At 30.3% G+C, this 21,326-nt stretch overlaps 3 protein-coding genes, 1 long non-coding RNA gene and 1 pseudogene across 5 annotated transcripts in view; 4 read left to right on the top strand and 1 right to left on the bottom strand.

Annotated features, from left to right (window-relative positions):
• The window catches only part of LOC125862319 (cytochrome c1-2, heme protein, mitochondrial-like), a 924,866-nt gene that overhangs the window by 443,491 nt on the left and 460,049 nt on the right, over positions 1 to 21,326 (top strand). The window lies entirely within an intron of this gene.
• LOC125862338 (uncharacterized) overlaps positions 1 to 21,326 on the top strand; it is a 533,211-nt gene that overhangs the window by 395,358 nt on the left and 116,527 nt on the right. The gene's annotated exons all lie outside the window — the stretch shown is intronic.
• LOC125862308 (delta(12)-fatty-acid desaturase FAD2-like) lies at positions 12,430 to 13,593 on the top strand. Its single transcript, XM_049542357.1, has one exon. It carries the CDS (start codon positions 12,430 to 12,432, stop codon positions 13,591 to 13,593), a length of 1,164 nt encoding a protein of 387 aa, XP_049398314.1.
• LOC125862312 (delta(12)-fatty-acid desaturase FAD2-like) lies at positions 14,021 to 15,153 on the top strand (annotated as a pseudogene).
• On the bottom strand, positions 18,952 to 19,762 carry LOC125862350 (uncharacterized). Its single transcript, XR_007446035.1, has 2 exons — positions 19,292 to 19,762; positions 18,952 to 19,222 (listed from the first exon to the last, which is right to left on the bottom strand). It is a non-coding gene; the product is annotated as an uncharacterized LOC125862350 (long non-coding RNA).

The following is a 21,326-nucleotide window of genomic DNA, read 5'->3' as shown; positions in this document are numbered from 1 at the left end:
CGCCTGGTATAAGATTGATTGTTCATTTGTGTGTTTGTTCAATGACTGAACCAGGTTTATTCATTGTGATGTATTTATGTATGTTGGTCCATTAGTGCTCGGATAAGTCTATTAAATGCGGGAATGGTTCTTATGTAGATCAATATTTCATGTTGAACACTATAGTGATGTCTTAAGGATCTAAGGTATTCATGGTTACTTGAAGGGTGTGTTGAATCATGTATGCATTGAACCCAAGGGATAAGTAAGAGTTTTGCAGGTGGTCCACTAAATTGGCTAAGGATCAAGGGCCAAGGTTATAGCATGGGATTTTAAAAAAAGTGATAGACCGATTAACATAGATAGCTGGTAGTTTTGAATTTAGAATTGGAATCAGTAAGATAATTCTAGTGTTTGGTATAAGATGGGTAGGCGTCGGAGGGTTTCATGTGATAAGGGGGTTAATCTGTGATAGAATTAAAGGGGTAGAATGACTCATAATGGTGGAGTTGGCAGTGGAATTAGGAAGGAAGGCTTGGGATGGGGTGTATGGGTTCAGAGGTAGTATTACCTAATAGTAAGGACTATTGTTAAAAGGACGGGGTTGTTTAGCTTCAAGTTGTATGTTTCATCTAATTAATTACATGATATTATGCGGTAGATTTGGATTTACCGATGATGTCTATCAGTACGTGTTGTTTGTACTGATACTATTCTTGTTATGCCACTTGGTGAAGACTATACCAAGTGCGAAATAGGATACTTATTCTTGCTAGTCATCTTGTCCATCTATTTATAATCGATACAACTCTCGAGTTCTGGGACTTCGTAAGTCATCAGAAAATTTGCCACTCGTGCATACCTCTATCTATTGTTGTTGTGTTACTGTAGGTATCATCTGTTTCAATATCCAAACTATACTCTTGATATCCTGGTTGTAACCCCCCGGGTGTTTAAGGTTGTTCTTTGTATCATTTCGTGTTGAAGGGAACTTAACTTTTAGAACTTATTGTAACACCCCTTGTACTCGACGGTATCAAATTAAAATTTGATAAAAATATATTTTTTTATTTTTTCCTATAATGCCTTGAATATATATGAAAAATCCATTAATTAAGATATATTTATTTATGTATTTACGTTATTTTATAGGAGTTTTTATAATTCACTGATATTGTGTGAAATATTAACTCTAGTACAATTCAAATTTTAGTTGCTTTCATTTGGAGATCAAAATTATTTATGTGAAAAATACACATCAAGATATTTTCCAGCAAGTAAAATTTATTCTTCTTTTGAATATTATATTTTTCTTTGATTCTGAAGTATGTTTTCAAAAGTTTTTAGGATAAATAACTTGAAATCTATTTAGTGAAATTCTAATTTCAGTCGCTATCAATATGAGATGGATATTAGTTATATGAAAAACACACAAATTGACACAACATGCAATTATTCATTATCAAACAAATGCTTAGTACCTATATATGTAGTACAACTCGTTCTTTAGTCTCTATCATTTTTTGGGTCAACAATAATTTATTTGTAGAACACACATAATGATATTATTTATTATTTCCAATTATTTCTTCAATTAAAAAAACAAAAGAGAATAAATAAGATTCTCTTAGCCCATTCGAAAGGATAAGAGAAAAAGGCAACATTCAATTATTCACTATCAAACCAAATATGTTCAGTACCTATCTAGTACAACTTAGTAGGTGAAGTGAGCCTATCCAAATCTCGAATTGACTAAAGATATTTTGGATTCATCATAATATCATTCTGGATATCAAGAATCCCACGTATGCCACAAAATCAAGTTAAACTCACACTAAGGGTCTGTTTGGAAAGCCATTAGGTAATTGGAATTGTTGTAATTACTAGGGTAATAATTATCACCACAGTAATTACACAACTTAGTAATTACGTTGATCTGTTTGTTTGCCACGGTGTATGGATAAGTATATTAATAACTATCAGCACAGTAATTACACAACCTAGTAATTACGTTGATCTATTTGTTTGCCACGGTGTATGGATAAGTATATTATTTGGTTGCACAAGTGTAATAATAAGGTTTTATTGAATTTTAAAAATAAGAATTAATTATTTAAAATTTTAAAAAAAAATTATTAGACAAATAAAAGCATTTATAAATGCTATTAAATTCAATATCGAATATATATTGTCTTTTAAAAATATATTAATTAATAAACATATGTTCTTAACTAATAATATAAACATAATTGATTTATATTTTTCAATTAAGTATATTTTAATTAAATTAATCATAAAAACTTAAAGTACAAAATTTCTATGAATATTATGAAATGCATGTTTGAAAAATAAAGATTAATATTATAAATATCATGTCATACAATTATAAAACATTTGACAAAAAGATAATCTATCAAGTCTAACTTTAAAAAAAATAGTTTGCAATGTAAAATATTGAGTCAATAGTACTCCTAAATCAAATGATATCGAAAATACAACATAAGTTCTAAATTCAAGACAAAAAATTTAACATAATACTCTTATGTCAAATTTCAACATAACATACATAAATATGATTTGAAAGAAAAGAAAAATGTAAGTCCATAATTGTATTCAATAATGAATTATACTTTAATTTAAAAATTAGAATACTAGTAAAATTATACTAATAATATTTTTTAGATAATACGAAAAATTGCATGGAATCACATGAAGTAAAGGTTGAGAATGAGAAGGAAACGAAATATAAAGAATATTAAATAAAAATTAAATATTTTTAGAAAACATTAAAATAATAAAAATTAAAAAGAATTTAAAATAATAAAGTTGAAAACACATTAAAATGAAAAAATAGAAATAGAAACAAAAGGAATAAATTAATAAAAATCAACTTGTAATTACACGATGTAATTACCAACAATTCACAACCTCCCCCTTTGAATTGGAGAGTGTAATTACCCTTTGCTAATTACATTCAATTACCTGCTGACCATGTAATTACATGACCAGCCAAACATGACAAACAGTGTAATTATACCAAATTCAATTACCAGGGTGACCTTCCAAACAGGCCCTAAGAAAATTTGGCATGCAACCTTCATCTTTCAACTTTGGAGTACGATCCTCGAATGCTTTCCATGATCCTTCTCACTACGTGAGCACGCTAAGATATCATTGATGAATACAATCACAAATAAATTTAAATAGCGTTGAAATATCTTATTCATTAACTCCATAAATAAATGCTACTAGAGCATTAAAGTATATTACAAGTACCAAGTTTAATGGTTGTCCTAGTGAGATTCGAAGTCCTAATCTTCAACTGGTGATAGTCTGACCTCAACTCAATCTTTCAAAACACTAAAGCTCCGTGAAATTGGTCGAATAAATCACCCATGTGCGAAATAGGATACTTATTATTCTTGCTAGTCATCTTGTCCAGTTGTTTATAATCGATACAATTCTCGAGTTCGAGTTCTGGGACTTCGTAAGTCATCAGAAAATTTGCCACTCGTACATGCCCCTATCTATTGTTGTTTAGTGTAGGTATCATCTGTTTCAATATCCAAACTATACTCTTGATATCCTAGTTGTAACCCTCGGGAGTTCTTCATATTAATTTGTGTTGAAGGCTTATGAGCTTAACTTTTAGAATTTATTGTAATACCCCTTGTACTCGAGGGTATCATATTAAAATTTGCTAAAAAAAAATTTTATTATTTTTTCCTATAACGCTTTGAATATTTATGAAAAATCCATTAATTAAGATATATTTATTTATGTATTTACGTTATTTTATAGGAGTTTGTATAGTTCATTGATATTGTGTGAAATATTAACTCTAGCTAAGTAGATGAAATATTATTCTATGAGGCAACATTTATTCAAAATATTTATCCATCCTAATTGAATTGGTTTATTGTAACCGTCACAAACAGCCGTAAATTTTTTCGATGGTTGTTGTAAATGTTTTACTAAGCAGCATTTCCTAAAACTGCAAAATAAAAAAATAAAAAACGCTAAGTCTTTTTTTGTTAATAGTGACGATCATATTATTTTGTTGTCTATTATTTTTTATCCTACTTTATGTGATAGAATTTGACTGAGCATGCAATTTAGAAAATTAAAAAAATATTATAATTATAATTTTAAATAAATTATAAATATTTATGTGGCTACAAATTATGTCATTAAGATAAAATGAATAATTTGAGGTATTGTTGGAATTTTTTGTGTCTTTGTATTGTTTTTTACGGGGTATCTAAAATCTAGTTGTGTTAAATGGGTTAATAAATATATTATTAAATAAAATAATGTGCCATGACATACAACTAGGAGAAGAGGTTTTTATTAATTAAGTATATATATTTCGAGAGAAATAGTGATAGTTGAGTGATGTTGTACATTAAACTAAGGGCTATCAATTTAAATGTTAAAGTCGTGAGTTTTGGGTGTGTTTCGTGGAAATGTTTTTCAATATTTTCATTTTTTTGTCAATTTTTGGAAAACATCTTTCTTTAAGAAAACAAGTTCCGTAAAAATGAGAAAAATAATTTTCCTAATATAAATAGAAAAAACAAGTTACTCAAGTAGCATTCCACATTGATGGTAACCTCCTCAACCTTTCAACATATGTTACATATCATCTTCACCACTACCTTGTAGCCCTCCATCCCTACCTCATCACCCCTACACCTCTTATATATAGTATTTGTCTAGATTATATAAAAGTACTTTTAGAATATTATTTTTTTTACCTACGTATATATTAGGGGTGTACATGGCCGGGTTGATTCGGGTTTTTCTAATATCAAACCAAATCATTTGTGTCCGATTTTTAAATCTATAAACCAAACCAAACCAATTAAACACGGGTTTTTCAACCTCGGATTTTTTGGATTTTTTCAGGTTTTTCGGATTTTCGGGTTTTTTCAGTAAAGTATTCATACAAACATATAATTTACTTGTACTTCAACTATTTCTTTAATCTTACCAAAATACAACTATCTAAGGTGTTTCTTAACAAAATAACACAAAATATGATATGAGTAGTGACACTAAAATATCCAACAAAAAAATAATAATAATGAAATCGCGTAAAACAAATATTGCCAATTAACAAGTCATAATGAAAATGATCATAATTTAAAAGTACTAAATCATGCTAAAATAAGTTTAATAAGTATTAATTACATGACTAAATATTAAAGGAAATTAAAATTAGATTATGTATTGTCTAAAGCAATGTAAAACCAAAGAACAAATATTCAATATTATTATCATTCTTAGTGTTGAATTGGTTTTCTTTTTGCATTACTATTAATTTGATTTTGATTTAAGCGTTATTATAATTACCAACATCTGTGGACTATAATCTTTATTGAACCATTCAGAATTGTACGTTTCAAACTTGAAATAATATACTAAAAGATAAAAACTATGAAAAAGTATAAGAAATATTTAAAAATTATATCAAAGTAAATACTTAAAATTATATATATAATGTCGGGTTGGTTTGGTCTCGGGTTGGTTTGTTTTAATTAAAACCAAACCAACCCAAATATAGTCGGGTTTTTTTTTCAATACCAAATAAAGTCAAACCAACCACTAGTCAGGTTTTTTTTCGGTTTGACTCGATTTGCGATTTGGTTCGTTTTTCGGTTCGATTATGTACACCCCTAGTACAACAACTACAACAACAAAAAAAACTACACTTACTTCTTTAGAAAACATTTTTCTTACTCTCAAACTCACCCTTTATCTCATTACTATGGAATTTGTCCGCGCTTTGCGCGGTGGTTAAAATTTTTAAGGGTTAATTTTACAAAACTCACCTCCCCTTTGATTTGCAATATACATATATATACCTTCCTTATTTTGATTTTCTTTGTAACCATTCTTTAAGTTTATTTAAAATAAATATAAATTAATTATAATTTGACAACTTTGTTCTTTTGTATTAATTTCTTCATATTAATCCACATTATTTTGAAAAAGACTTATATAATCAAAGTTTTAAAAATAAATCAATATGAAGAAGTGTGAATCTTTGTTTGGCAAAAAAGGACACATTTATATATATATTTATATAATATATATGATAGTATAAACATATTTGTGTTGATTTATTTTTAAAGTATTTATTAAATAAGTCATATTTTTAATAATATGCATTAATATGAAGAAATTAATACAAAGAAGGACAAATTTGTCAAGTTATAATTGATTTATATTTATTTTAAATAATTTTGAAGAATGGTTAAAAAAAATTAAAATAAGAGATGTAGGCGTAACATCATAAATTACAGAAAAGGTGAGTGTTATAGAGCGAAACTCAAAGGAATTATCCCATTTTTTTATTGAAAGATTAATTTTTGAATGTCGTGTCTTCTTTTTTCTTCAGATATAACATCATTAATTGTTCTAATTATATTATATTATCAAGATAAATATCAACACGATTATTTTTGTTAAACTTAACAATTAATATTGAGCAAAAGAGAAAATTTATTCTTAAGCAATAAGTTATAATATATATATATATATATAGCCTTTAATTAATTTCATTTCTATTGTACATAGAAAATATTTCGTAGTAAACTATTATACACATACATACAAGCATTTATTGGCAATTGACCCTTTTAATTTCTTTTAATCTAAATAAAAGTTAAAAAATATTTTCTATGATTTTTATTAAATAAAATAAATAATGAAATGAAAATTAAAAAGAAACTAAAACAACCATTGAGTTACATTTTTTTTTCTGGTCATATACTATTTTCCTATCGTTTATTCTTTACTAATGCATCTACTATTATTTTGTTCTTTTTTCTCCATATATGTTGTAGAAGTAAAAAAATACATATAAAATCAAAGAAAGTAAAAGAATTGTATACAAACTACAAAGTAGTAGTGATTCAACTCCATTAAATTGAAGTTTGCTAATAATTACTTTTAACAATTTAAGAAATGAAACAAATTTGTTATTGATTTATATGCTAAGTATTGATGTTTATTACTCAAAAAATAAAAACTAATCTCCTCCTCATACTTGAGACTCATAAATATGTTATAGTAAAAGTTGTAATTTCATAATTATATATAATAAAAATATTATAATACCAGTATTTCAATATAAAATTGTATAGAAAATTAAATATGAGTAAAAGAATCATATACCTATTTATAGATTTATTACAACAAAATGTTAGAAAATTTGTCAATTGAAGAACAAAAGTTAATATTTATTTCCAAGAAAATAAGAGTAGCGTAAGCCTTTCAGCCTTTTGTTCTTATTTAAACGGTGTCCATATATTTATATTAATAAGTGTGATTTAATTTATATATATATATTAAAAGGTTATTTCGTGTTGTTTGATTATAATATTATTATATATTTTATTTTATTACTTTTTTATTGACATTTTTATGAGGAAAAATAAGAGACTAAATTATATAAATAGAAATTATACAACAAATAACTCTCATACTTTTAAAACTCAATTACTCGTGCTTCGAATTAAATTTTAAGTTCGTATACAAAATATACTTAAGAGGCATCATAAATTACACAAGAAAGAAAGAATGAAAGAAAGAAAAGATAATACAATACACATATCATAGCAACTTTAGTCATTAAAATTAAAAATAGAAGGAAAAACAAAATTAACACATAATTGTCTAAGTTCTTGTCATATCCACTTCACAAGCCTATCAATATTCAAAGCTTTCTTCTTCTTTTTCAAGTCAAACAAAGGTAGAGAGGCATCACTCTTGTTGATATTCACTTCACAAATCTATCACTATTCAAAAGCTTTCTTCGTATAAAAATTAAATTTAAGAGACATCATAGAGATATATAAGAATAAAAAGAGAGAAAAAAAAAAAGAAATAGTACAATACACATATCATTAAAAAATAGAAGGGAAAAGAAATCAATACATAATTATCTAAGCTTTTGTCAATATCCACTTCACAAGCCTATCACTATTCAAGAGCCTTCTTCTTTTTCAAGCCAAATAAAATCATGAATATAATACTATGGTGAAAATGAAGGGTAACTTTGGATAGAATATCATGAAACAAAAAAATATGAATTTATATAGAAAATAATGGAGGAATACCATAAAGTTTCATATTTAATATTTAAAGGATATGAATATGAAAAGTTGAAAATTATGAGAGTTATGAATATATGCACATTATATCTAATAAATAAGATATATTATAGTGGGAGGTGAAAAGTTGAGTACTTAAATATAAAGACTTTATGAGATATTAAAACAAAAAAATAATTAAATGAAGAAAAATAGTCAAAAAAGAAGAAAAATAAATAAATATGAATGGAGGTCATAGAGAGGTGCCACATCACCTTGTCTATGTTCCTCCTTTATATATATATATATATATATATATATATATATATATATTAGTCCTCTTAGTGTTAGAGGCAAGAGGAGAGGGTTATTATTAGAAGTTTGTTTAAATTAAATTAATAATAAGTATTTTAAAAGAAAGGGTATGTCCTTCCATTCTTTGGTTATCACTAATAATCATTCAGTGTTCAGATGTATATTCAATTCTAGACACCTAGCTCTTAATGCAAATCTTAATATTCAGATTCAGAGGTATTAATCTTAATGAAAACAAATGAGGCCAAGTCCAATTTCTGTAGATTATTATATAACTTTTACAGAGTATTTTTCTTTACAGCATTCTCCAAAGAATTGTTACTTCTCCAAAAAGATAAAGATCAAGTTCAAATTTTTGTTTTTCAATAGGATTTCTTCATTATTTGCTTAGTGCAGAAATTCATAAGCTTGTAATATTCACTAAAATTATTTGCGTACAATCTCATAACAATCTCGCACAAAAGAGGAAGCAAATATTAATTTTTAGGAAAGCGTTTCAAGCATCAATTCTATGTTCCTCGTTCAAATTATCAAACTTTCATCTCAGTGCTCTTCTTATAAGTTATAGCAAGCTCCTTGTTATAGTATATATACTATAATATAGGTTGTTAGTATATATTTTCCAACAATTATCTATAAGACAAACATTATTCATTAGATCTTTAACAAGGTTTATATTATACATTACTAATTAGTACTCTTTTTGTTTCAATTTATGTGACAGATTTCGAATTTCGAGATTTAAATAAGTTTCTCTTTGACTATAAATTTTTCATATATCTTTTAAATATTTTGAATTATTAATTATTGTGATTTATACTACTTTTTACGTTATTTATAAATATATAAATTTCATTTTTTTAAAATTGAAGATTTCATGAACGAATTCTGGGTCAAATTTAAATTATTGGCTCTCGAAAAATGAAATATGCCACATAAATTGGGACAACTGGAATACTATCTAGCCATACCGGCCAATACATGAAATAATTCTTCGTGGTTCAACTCACGTTGCACTAACATTTCAGACAGAACAATTATTGAAATCTTGGCGGCAAATAACAAGTAATTATTTTCGCACGGATCTGTCAACAAATTCATTTAAAGTAGGATTATATAAAATAAAAAATACATATTTTCGGACGAATCCATCGGAATTATAATAAAATAGATCGATTTTTTTAAAATTATTGGTGGATTTTGTCGGAAATATGGGGGTATTTTAATAATTTTAACCCAAGAAAATACATCATGCAAAAAATAATAGAAGAAACAATCGTAATTGCATTTCTTATAAACACAATTCCCTATTTCAGGGTTAAAATGTATAAGTGAACATGAGTATTTTATTTAAAGTGTTTCAAAAATTGCTTAATTATGAGACGAAGAAATTGAAATAATTACGTGATCAACTATATTTTATAGGAATATAGTACCTTGGAAATTACTCCCTCTGTCTCAATTTATGTGACTTGTTTTTTAGTCGGTCTAAAAAAGAATGACACATTTCTATATTAAGTAACAATTTAACTATAAAATATTAATTTAACAATTTACAGCCACACAAATTTATATCATTCATTTTGGACCAGAAGTTTTAAAAGTTTTCCTTTCTTTCTTAAATTTTGTACCGAGTCAAACTACCTCACATAAAATGGAACGAATGGAGTATTGTTTATCTATGTTGCGCCTGAGCCTGAGCCTGAACCGAGCTCTCTTTTACTAGTCTATAAATAACAGAGGAAGTGGAAGCTGAAACGTGCAGACAGAGTCAGTCGAATAATAATAATTTTTTGACATTTACTTCAAAAGTCACTAAATATATGTCATCGCATCTCCATTTTCTTGCAGTTAGTATTCCTCCTTGTTTCAATTTATGTGACACACTTTGAATTTCAAAAATTAAACAGGTTTATCTTTGACGGAAAAAATTTCATATATTTTAAAAATATTTTGAATCATCAATTATTGTGATTTATAGTACTTTTTACGTCGTTTATAAATATATAAATTTCATTTTAATTTTTTTTAAGATTTCATGAACACATTTTCGATCAAATTTAAATTGTTTGACTCTTGAAAAACGAAATATGTTACATAAATTGAGACAAAGGGAATATTATCTAAGCCATACCGGCCAATATATAGATGAAGTAATTCCTCGTGGTTCAACTCACGTTGCACTAACAAATTAAAATATCGTTCTTCGCCCAACATTTCTGACAGAACAATTATTGAAATCTTGGCGCCATAACACGTACTCCCTCCGTTTCATAAAGAATAATATGATTTGATTTGGCACGGAGTTTAAGTAAATAAAGAAGACTTTTGAATCTTGTGGTCCTAAATTAAAGTTATGTCAAATGTATAAAATTGCCCTTAATCTTGTGGTCTTAAACATGTCACGTGGAAAACAAAAAGTAAAATATTACCAAAAAAGGAAAGAGCTCATTTTTTTAAAACTGACTAAAAAGGAAAGGAGACCATTCTTTGTGAAACTGAGGGAGTAATTATTTTCCCACGGATTTGTCAACAAATTCATTTAAAGTAGGATTATATAAAATAAAAAATACATATTTTCGGACGAATCCATCGGAATTATAATAAAATAGATCATTTTTTTAAAAAAAATTATTGGTGAATTTTGTCTGAAATAGGGGTGTATTTTAATAATTTTAACCCAAGAAAATATATCATACAAAAAACAATTAAAGAAACAATCGTAATTACATTTCTTATAAACACAATTCCCTATTTCAAGGTTAAAATGTATAAGTGAACATGAGTATTTTATTTAGGGGAACTTTCACATATAGTCACTCAAAAATAGTCTAATTACTCTCCATAACTATAGTTTGATAATTACAATTTGTAGCTACATGTTATATGGAGGAGAGAGGCGAGCGAGATTGGGAGAGAGAGGAGAGAGGCGAGCGAGATTGGGAGAGAGAGGAGAGAGGCGAGAGAGAGAGGGCAGAGAGGGGAAGAGAGGTGAATTGTATATGTATATATGTTAGATAATTGTATATTATACATATGCAATTGTATATATAGCAAGCGAGATTGGGAGAGGGAGGAAAGAGGCGAGCGAGATTGGGAGAGAGAGGAGAGAGGCGAGCGAGAGAGGGCAGAGAGTGGGAGAGAGGTGAATTGTATATGTATATAGGTTAGATAATTGTATATTATACATATGTATTTGTATATTCTGACGAATTATACATATACAAACATGACTAATTATACAAACTCGAAGTCAGCCCGCGTAATTAATGTATAATGTTAGTCGTGAGTGGTAATTATAGCAAACTATAGCTATGATGAGTAATTAAGTAGTATAAGTTTGCTTAACCGCGTAATTTTCCCTTTTATGTAAAGTGTTTTGAAAATTGCTTAATTATGTGACGAAGAAATTAAAATAATTACATGATCAACTATATTTTATAGGAATATAGTACCTTGGAAATTACTCCTTCTGTCACAATTTATGTGACTTGTTTTTTAGTCAAACTAAAAAAGATTGACACATTTCTATATTAAGTAATAATTTAACTATAAAATATTAATTTAACAATTTACAGCCACACAAATTTATATCATTCATTTTGGACCACAAGTTTTAAAAGTTTTTCTTTTTTTCTTAAATTGTGTACCGAGTCAAACTACCTCACATAAAATAGAACGAAGGGAGTATTGTTTATCTATGTTGCGCCTGAGCCTGAGCCTGAACCGAGCTCTCTTTTACTAGTCTATAAATAACAGAGGAAGTGGAAGCTGAAACGTGCAGGCAGAGTCAGTCTACTGAATTTTGAGGTATTATTTCTTTTTGGATATATAGCCTCATTCTTGTGTTATTTACTAATGTTGGCGTTTTATTTTGTGTGTTAATTATGGAAATGTTCCTGTTTTTGTTGATAAATCCCAATTGTTGAAAGAATAGACTAAAACTTAAGACTCTAATGCTCTGAAAAATAGAACAGAAAATTCTGAATGGTAAACATAAACTATTGCAGGGTTGAGGATATACTCAAGAAGGAAAATGGGAGGCGGTGACAATATGTCTAATACAACAACAAAAACTGAACAAAAGAAAAATCATCTCCAAAGAGTGCAATGTTTAAAGCCCCCTTTTACGATTGGTGATATTAAGAAGGCCATCCCTCCTCACTGCTTTCAGCGATCTCTTCTTCGCTCATTATCTTATCTAGCTCGTGATCTTATATTTGTCTGCATCTTCTATTATATTGCCACCACTTACTTCCACGTCCTTCCATCCCCATATTATTATTATTATTACCTAGCATGGTCTATTTACTGGATCGTTCAAGGTTGTGTTTGCACCGGAATATGGGTCATTGCCCATGAATGTGGCCACCACGCGTTTAGTGATTACCCATGGATAAATGACACTGTTGGTTTTATTCTCCACTCTGCACTTTTAACACCATACTTCTCATGGAAATATAGTCATCGGCGTCACCATTCCAACACTAATTCACTTGAGCATGATGAAAACCATGTGCCCAAGCTTAAATCCCAATTAAGGTGGTACACCAAATTATACACAAACAATTCACTTGGACGATTATTCATACTTGCCTTCACCCTTATTGCTGGCTTGCCTTTGTACTTTGCCATTAATATCACTGGCAGACCTTATGATCGCTTTGCAAGTCATTATGATCCATATAGCCCGATTTATAATGACCATGAGAGGCTACAAATTTACATATCGGATGCAGGTGTGATTGCAACTGCTTACGTGTTGTATCGCGTTGCTTCAGCACAAGGACTAGCTTGGATTGTATGCATCTATGGGGTACCACTCCTAATTGTGAATGGCTTCATAGTGTTAATCACCTTTCTGCACCATACACATCCCTCATTGCCACATTATGATAAATCCGAGTGGGATTGGCTTAGAGGAGCATTAGCTACCGTAGACAGAGATTATGGTGTTCTAACTAAGGTCTTCCACAATATTACAGATACACATGTTGTGCATCACCTATTCTCAAACATGCCACATTACCATGCAATGGAGGCAACAAAAGTTGTCAAGCCATTACTAGGAGAATATTATCAATTTGATGGTACCCCAATTTATCAGGCAATGTGGAGGGATTTAAAGGAGTGCATCTATGTGGAAAAAGAAGAAGAATCTCTCAACAAAGGTGTTTATTGGTATAACAACAAGATCTAGAAGAAATTATAGTGTACTATTGTATGTTTTATTATTACATTTTATAATTGTCTATGGTCTTATCACACTATTGCCAAATGTTTGACAGTGTTGCTTTGGTAACTCTGTTGGGTTTTAAAGGTGTGAATAGGAAATTGTTTCTGGTTTGCTAATCTGAATACAGGAGATAACAAACTCTATGTCCAGAGATCATTGACGAAGATTCTACTTTAACCGTATCATATCATATGGCTGCTTTAAGCATTTGTGTCTTTTTTCCTAAAGAAAAATTTAGGCATTATTCCAGTGGCTCATGATTTGTTATCTATTAACAGTTTCATATTTACTTAAATGACTATAGTTTATCATAACTACAATATAGAAGCCAGGATTTGAAGCAAACTTAATTTGTGCAGTTTCAAGATTGACTTGGCAGGAGAACAAAAGTTGGAGCTGGTGGCAACATGTCTGGTCCAACAACTATAATTGAGCAAAAGAAAAATCCTCTCCAAAGAGTGCCATGTTCAAAGCCCCCTTTTACAGTTGGTGACATTAAGAAGGCCATCCCTCCTCACTGTTTTCAACGATCTCTCATTCGCTCGTTCTCCTATCTTGTTCAAGATCTCATACTTATCTCCTTTTTTTACTATATTGCCACCACTTACTTCCACCTCCTTCCACCCCCCTATAGTTACCTAGCATGGCCTGCTTACTGGATCGTTCAAGGTTGTGTTTGCACTGGAATATGGGTCATTGGCCATGAATGTGGCCACCAAGGCTTCAGTGAATACCAATGGGTAGATGACACTGTTGGCCTTATCCTCCACTCTGCACTTTTAACCCCATACTTCTCATGGAAACATAGCCATCGTCGTCACCATTCCAACACTGGTTCCCTTGAGAACGACGAAGTCTACATACCAAGGCTTAAATCCAAACTAAGATGGTACTACAAATACTTGAATAATCCACTAGGACGAGTACTCGTACTTGCCTTCACCCTCACTTTTGGCTGGCCTTTGTTCTTGCTCTTTAATGTCTCTGGCAGAAACTATGATCGTTTTGCATGTCCCTATGATCCATATAGCCCAATATATAGTGATCGTGAGAGACTACAAATCTACATTTCAGATGTGAGTGTGATTGCACCTATTTATGTGTCTTATCATGTTGCTTTGACAAAAGGGCTAGCTTGGCTTGTATGCATCTATTGGGTGCCTCTCCTTATTGTGAATGGGTTTATAGTGTTAATCACTCTGTTGCACCACACTCACTCTTCATTGCCACATTACCTAAAAGGAGCTCTAGCTACGGTTGATATATAGAGATTATGGTGTGCTAAATAAGGCTTTCCACAATGTTACTGATACTCATGTTTTGCATCATATATTCCCAAACATATCACATTATCATGCAATGGAGGCAACCAAAGCTATCAAGTCATTACTGGGAGAATACTACCAACTCGATGATACCCCAATTTTTAAGGCATTATGGAGGGATACAAAGGAGTGCATCTATGTGGAGAAAGATGAAGGATCCCTCAATAAAGGTGTTTACTGGTACAAAAACAAGCTTTGAAAGTAGAGAAGAAGCAAGTATTCTGCATTGTGTTATTATTATTGTCATATATTGCTACTAAGTACAATAAGTCAACACCATTGATGTGTGATATGTTTGAAAAAAGTGGTCTAAACTAAAGTAGTATGTATTTGATATACTTGGGAATAGTTTTGATATGTAAAAGTTTGATTGTGTGTAACAAACTGAATTCCTTACTATATTAGTAATAAGATAACGGGAGCACTATTATAATTTTAAGATCCTAATTGCAATACTTAAATGGGAACTTTCAAAAAAACAGTAAATATCAAGCCTTATATAGGACTACATAGCTACAGTTTCACTAATTACAATTCGCAACTATATTTTGGTTTGCTACGTATTTGTATTTTTGTATTTTTAGCGAACTTTGGAGAAAATATAAATACAGACTGTTTTGCATCAAAATGAATACATATTAGGAGGAGAGAGGTGAGCGAGATCAAGAGAGGAAGGAGAGAGGCGAGCAAGATTGAGAGATGAAGGAGATAAGGTTGTATTTGTATTTATTTTGCATTGTCTTCTGTATTTTTTTAATGCATAACATTTTTGTATTGTGTATTAATTGTAATCGAAATACAACGAATACAATTGTATTTATCCTCTCTTTGATTGGATACAATTGATACATAATACATTTGACAAAGATGATGAGTGGATATTGTATTCGTATGAAAACAAATACAATTGATACAAAAAATACCAATACAATTTTTGAATACAATTGATATAAATACAAAACTCTCACATATATTCAATTCAATACAATTGATACATAACACATTTGAATAGATTTCTTCTTATTGGCAGGAGGGAAAAGGATTGAGAGGGCAAGAGAGAGGGAGACAGGGAGAGAGTTTGCTATAAAAATAACATTAAACCAAGTTTTATATAATTTTTTAAAACTATAATTGTTTTCCATAAATATGTTGGCATTTTTGTCATTTTCCATTATTTTCCCTACTTATCATTGAATTGCAATGGAAATTAAAAAAAAATTACAATGGAAATATTGAAATAACAAATAACTAAGGATATAGATAAGAATGGGGATGAGAAACTTAGACTCTAGAATTAGGGATGAGAAATACAAAAATACCTTTGCATATAATTCAGATCCCCTTGATAGTGATACCCTGTTCTATTTAACGACAACAAACTATACCCGGATCCCAAATTATCTTTTGTGAAGGCCTGGCCTTATTAGTTTTATTGGGCTACTTGGCCCATTATATATTTGTGTGATATTCTTGTTGGGCTGGGGTTCATTCTTAACATTTCAACTTTCAATCACGACTAAACGGGAACCTAAAGCACATGTGCAGTAGTGCCATGATGCATCTGTTTCTCTGTTTTCTGTAATATATATATATAAATATATATGCGGATGCAGACCCACGTGGAATTAAAGGAGAGGGGTCATCGGAACCATTAACTTTAGAAAAAAAAATGAAATAGCTCTCTCTCTATATATATAAAAGAATGTTATTATTATATTTTTAGCAGGTTGGGTCATTAAACAATAAATGATAGTTTTCAAATTTTAAAAGTTATAGTTTTAAATAAAAATTTCATGTCAACAAATTGTATTAAAAAAATTAATCAAAATAGGTTGAGTGACTTTTGAGTTGAAAATCAAATTTGAATGACTTTATGTGAAAATAACTCATAGTTGAGTAACTTTATGAGAAAATAACTTTTAGTTTGAGTAAAAATCTAAGATCTTTGAAATTTGAATCTCAATTGTTGCATTATTGTTATTTTTCTCGTTTATTAGTTGCACGCCTGTTATAGGACCATCTCTAACCTATCTTTATTTTACTCTCTATACACTATATTTAGAGAGTAAAACAGAGAATAGAGTATCAAACCACACATCAAAAAAAATCATTTATTCTCTATTTAGAGAGAGGTGAATAGTACTTCTCTAAATTTGGATAACTATTATTCATCCTCTATGTTTCACTTTTTCATTATTTTAATATTATTTATGTTATATAACATTTGTATTTGACATATTATAAATCATATATGACCATTAATTAAGTCTTTAAGGGGTCATTTGGTTGAGTGTATACAAATAATGCTCAATAGGAGTGTATTAGTAATGCTTGCAGTGCCAAGAATATATGTTTTACAGCACTGGGGACAATGCTATGTTTTAAGTGTGGGATGGTGTGCAAGTTAGGCACCTATGTACATAGTAGTTTGTTTTGTTTCTTTTCTTTTGGGTACCTTGGAGTTTGTTTTCGGTTCTTTGACCAAGGATAGTCCCTTTGAACAGTACAAAAACACAAAAATATTTTTTGTTAGGATTGAGTCCGTCGTCGTAGTTGAATCACATTGCCTATGATGGATGGATGCCGATCGTCTAAAGGGTAATTTTCGTCAACATGTATATTAAAGTCATAGTGTTTGTGCTGAGGTTGTATAAATTAAAGGGGAACAATGTATGAAAGCATGAAAGAATATATGTTTGGAAACACTTAAGACTTGTATGTGACTCTAAATTCTCCTCCACCTGACTTTCAGTCAGATGATTACACAACTACTGTTCGTGGTGCCCAATTCTTGGGATCACTAGTTGGGTTAGGCTACCTATTTATGGGACCTGTGGGCTGTGACATTGCTTATTCTAAGGCATCATGTGATGACTGTTTAGCTACTTACTAATTTTCCAACTCAGCTATTAGTTAAAGCTAAATTTTCCAAGGATTTTAGCTCAAGGGAAATGGGCAGTGGCAGAGTCAAGGATTTTCATTAAGGGGTTTAAAATATGAAGAAGTAAACACATGAAAAAATCGAAGGAGGTTCAACTTTTACATTTGGCCATAGATTTCCAAATATTTTTGACAAATATTATTTGAGTGAAAATTTGGGTGAAATTTCACCATGTGTTTGGCCATAGTATTTGGGAAATATATTTCACCTTTTTAAGAAATAAGTTTTAAAAACTATCAAAATTAACCATAGGTTTGTATTACATATATAACACATGATTTTGTTACCCTAAGCCGATTGTTCATCATTTTCATCAATAACTACATCATCACTTCATATTCACTGAATATTCCATCACTACTTTGTTGTTCACGTAAAAAATTATATAAACAACGCAAACAACTACTATATAGGGTGTTCTTGTAAAAGATAAAAGTTGGTGTAGAATTTGAATTATAAAGGGAAAATGCATAAGTACCCCCCAGCCTATACCCGAAATCCCAGAGACACACCTAACCTTTACTAAGGTCCTATTACCCCCCTGAACTTAATTTATCTNAAAATCAAAACTAACCATAGGTTTGTATTACATATATAGCACATGATTTTGTTACTCTAAGCCGATTGTTCATCATTTTCATCAATAACTATATCCTCACTTCATATTCACTGAATATTTCATCACTACTTTGTTGTTCACGTAAAAAATTATATAAAACAACACAAACAACTACTATAGAGGGTGTTCTTGTAAAAGATAAAAGTTGATGTAGAATTTGAATTATAAAGTTCCCAACTAATGAGATGCCCAAATACTAGTTTTTTCTAGTATTTGAGAATTTGGGTTATTTGCCAAATAATAAGAAATTGTATGGACAAACACTATTTGCCAATTTTTTCCCCAAATTTTACTTGGGAAATCTATGGCCAAACGTGCCCTAAATATACATAAAAATATAATAATTTTAACCATGTATAAACCGTGTAATTTACTACCGAAGGGAGGTTGGATGAACCCCTGGCCCTTACTAGCTCCGCGCCCGGGGAGGGGGAGTGAGGAAGAAAGACAAATAATGCATCAACAATCTTAGAAAGCATGTTATAGCACAAGACTGTTCACTTACAGACATACAAATTTACAAACATAGTGGAACTTTTCATGGAAAGACAAATAGCAATACAAGAAGAAGAGAGAATCCGAATATGGCATCAGTAGTTGATGTGAAGATGAAGGGCTGCTTCAGCGATAACGCTGAACTTTTATAAGGACGCGCATGATGAAGGTTGTTTGAACCTCCATTTGGTCCCCTTCCTTTCTGTCCCTTTCCTACATGAGCTATCAAATGCTTAGTTTTTAACTCAAACTCGTTGCTATATGTATCTAAATGGAATTTACCTCCTCTTCTTGCACTTGCACCCTCATTCTCTATTTCTTGCAGTACTCTAGATACATGTTTTAAGATGTGAATGCCTCTGTTTCTTGATTCATGAGAATTTTCATGTGCGAAACTTGTTAAGGCTAGAACACATAACAAGGTTATGAAACAAGGAAGGAAGCCAATAGTTATTTTCATTGGATGAGCTAAAGGCCTTTGCTGGTCTGTGTGGTCTTTTCCTTTCTAAGTGGTGAGGGAGTGTTTGTGTTTATGAGTAAGTTTTTAAGCTTAGCATCAAAGGGATGTTTTTTATATAACACAACTAAGGATGTGATCTAGAGGTCAATGAAACGAGTAGAAATTATAGAGAACCATGACTCAAATTCCAATACAGATAAATATACCTTGGTAAATAAAATAACTTGATATTAACTTGTGTTGGAAGGTAATAGATACTCAATGGAATATTTGAGGTACACGTAAGCTAACCTAAAAACCGTTGATATAAAGGGAAAAAAGAAGAAGAGAATATGTTTTTCTTCTAAGTGATGCTATAGTTGCTTTAGCTCAACTTGATTTCTTTTCTTTTATGCCTAATAGCACAAGAAGATAATGTTCATCTCACCTTTGACATTGACATTCTGGCCTAACTATTATAAACAACTTAGCCACTGTTTATTTGATTTTGCTAAATATTTCATTGCAAAATCCAACTTAGCAAAATATTAGTAAAAACAATTGGAATCCTCTTTTAAATCCTAATAGTATATATTAAGGTTGTTAACTCGAGAATATCTTATCCGACAAGTCCCTATTGGTTATTTTACTAGTTTCTGGAGAAGGTGAAGGAATATTGTCTGGTGTCTCTTCAAAAAGTTGAAATGACACTTGACAAATACTTTCGACTGTTGGAGGAGGGAGACGGCATATCTATTCATCTCTTGGGTGAGAATGAACAGATAAATTCAAAAGTTAAAGAGATCTTTTTCTTTTTTTTCCTAATGTTTGCCCATACGGACACTCATCTAATGCATATTTGCGTAGCATAAGATCCATTACTATTAGGATCTCATTTTTAAACTCTCATTCTTATAGAGTCATTGCAAGAAGAGAAATTTAAGCTGCGATAGTGAAACATTACTGTGGAGGTTATAGGGATCTTAAATGCTGATCGGGCTGGATGTCCTGATAACTCTCAGTTCAGTACTGGTTTCTTGGTGTTCTGAGAAGCAACCAACAATCTTAAAATCCAATATTTATGATGTTGCTTACATGATCACCGAGATATTATGAACTCGATATCTTCTAAATGAATTAGGTGTGACTATTCATCAACTTGTGATCGTCCTGTGTGACAATATCCAATTGATCTAGTTATTTGTTATAAACCTACTCAACTTCAGCAAGCAAACATCTTCACTAAGTCATTGTCACAATAGGTAATATTAGAAATTTTAGGTGAAAATGAAGATAGACAAATATGCATCACCATTCTTAAAATGTATGTTACCACATACATCTTTTCACTTACAAAACACTACTACAACAGAACATGAAACCATTAACCTTAGAGAGTCACAAATCACAACAGCAGTAATACAAGAAGAAAAGAACACAATATGAAAATGGCATTGGTTGTTGATGTAAACATTGAAGGTTGTTTGAGGGATATTGCTGAATTTTTATTTGGTCGTGGCCGACGAAGTAAATCTGCACCACCATATGGTGCCCTTCCTCTCTGCACCTTTGTTACATCACCTATGGAATGCTTAGTTTTGATTCCAAACTTGTTATTCTCACCTATTGACACATGAGATTCTTCATATGCCATGCTTGTTAATAAGGCTAAAAAACATAACAGGATGATGAAACAAGGAAAGAGACCAATAGTTGTCATTTTCATTGATGGAGCTAAATGTGGAAGAGTAGTGATGGATATACAATAAAGTACTTGTGCCTACTCTTGATGATAAGCTAGCATTGGAGGGTGTTATATAGGATATATCATCTTCTAAATGTTACTTCCTTAGTCACAATTTAAGTCTCTTACTTTCC

Source organism: Solanum stenotomum, chromosome 4 (genome assembly GCF_019186545.1).
Source record: "Solanum stenotomum isolate F172 chromosome 4, ASM1918654v1, whole genome shotgun sequence".
NCBI lineage: Eukaryota > Viridiplantae > Streptophyta > Magnoliopsida > Solanales > Solanaceae > Solanum > Solanum stenotomum.
The sequence above is the reverse complement of the archived record's forward strand: the minus strand, read 5'-3'. Positions and strand labels throughout refer to the sequence as shown.

Bases quoted from the DNA above. Each gene is read 5' to 3' on its own strand.
- LOC125862308 (XM_049542357.1), top strand. From the start codon at position 12,430: ATGGGAGGCGGTGACAATATGTCTAATACAACAACAAAAACTGAACAA.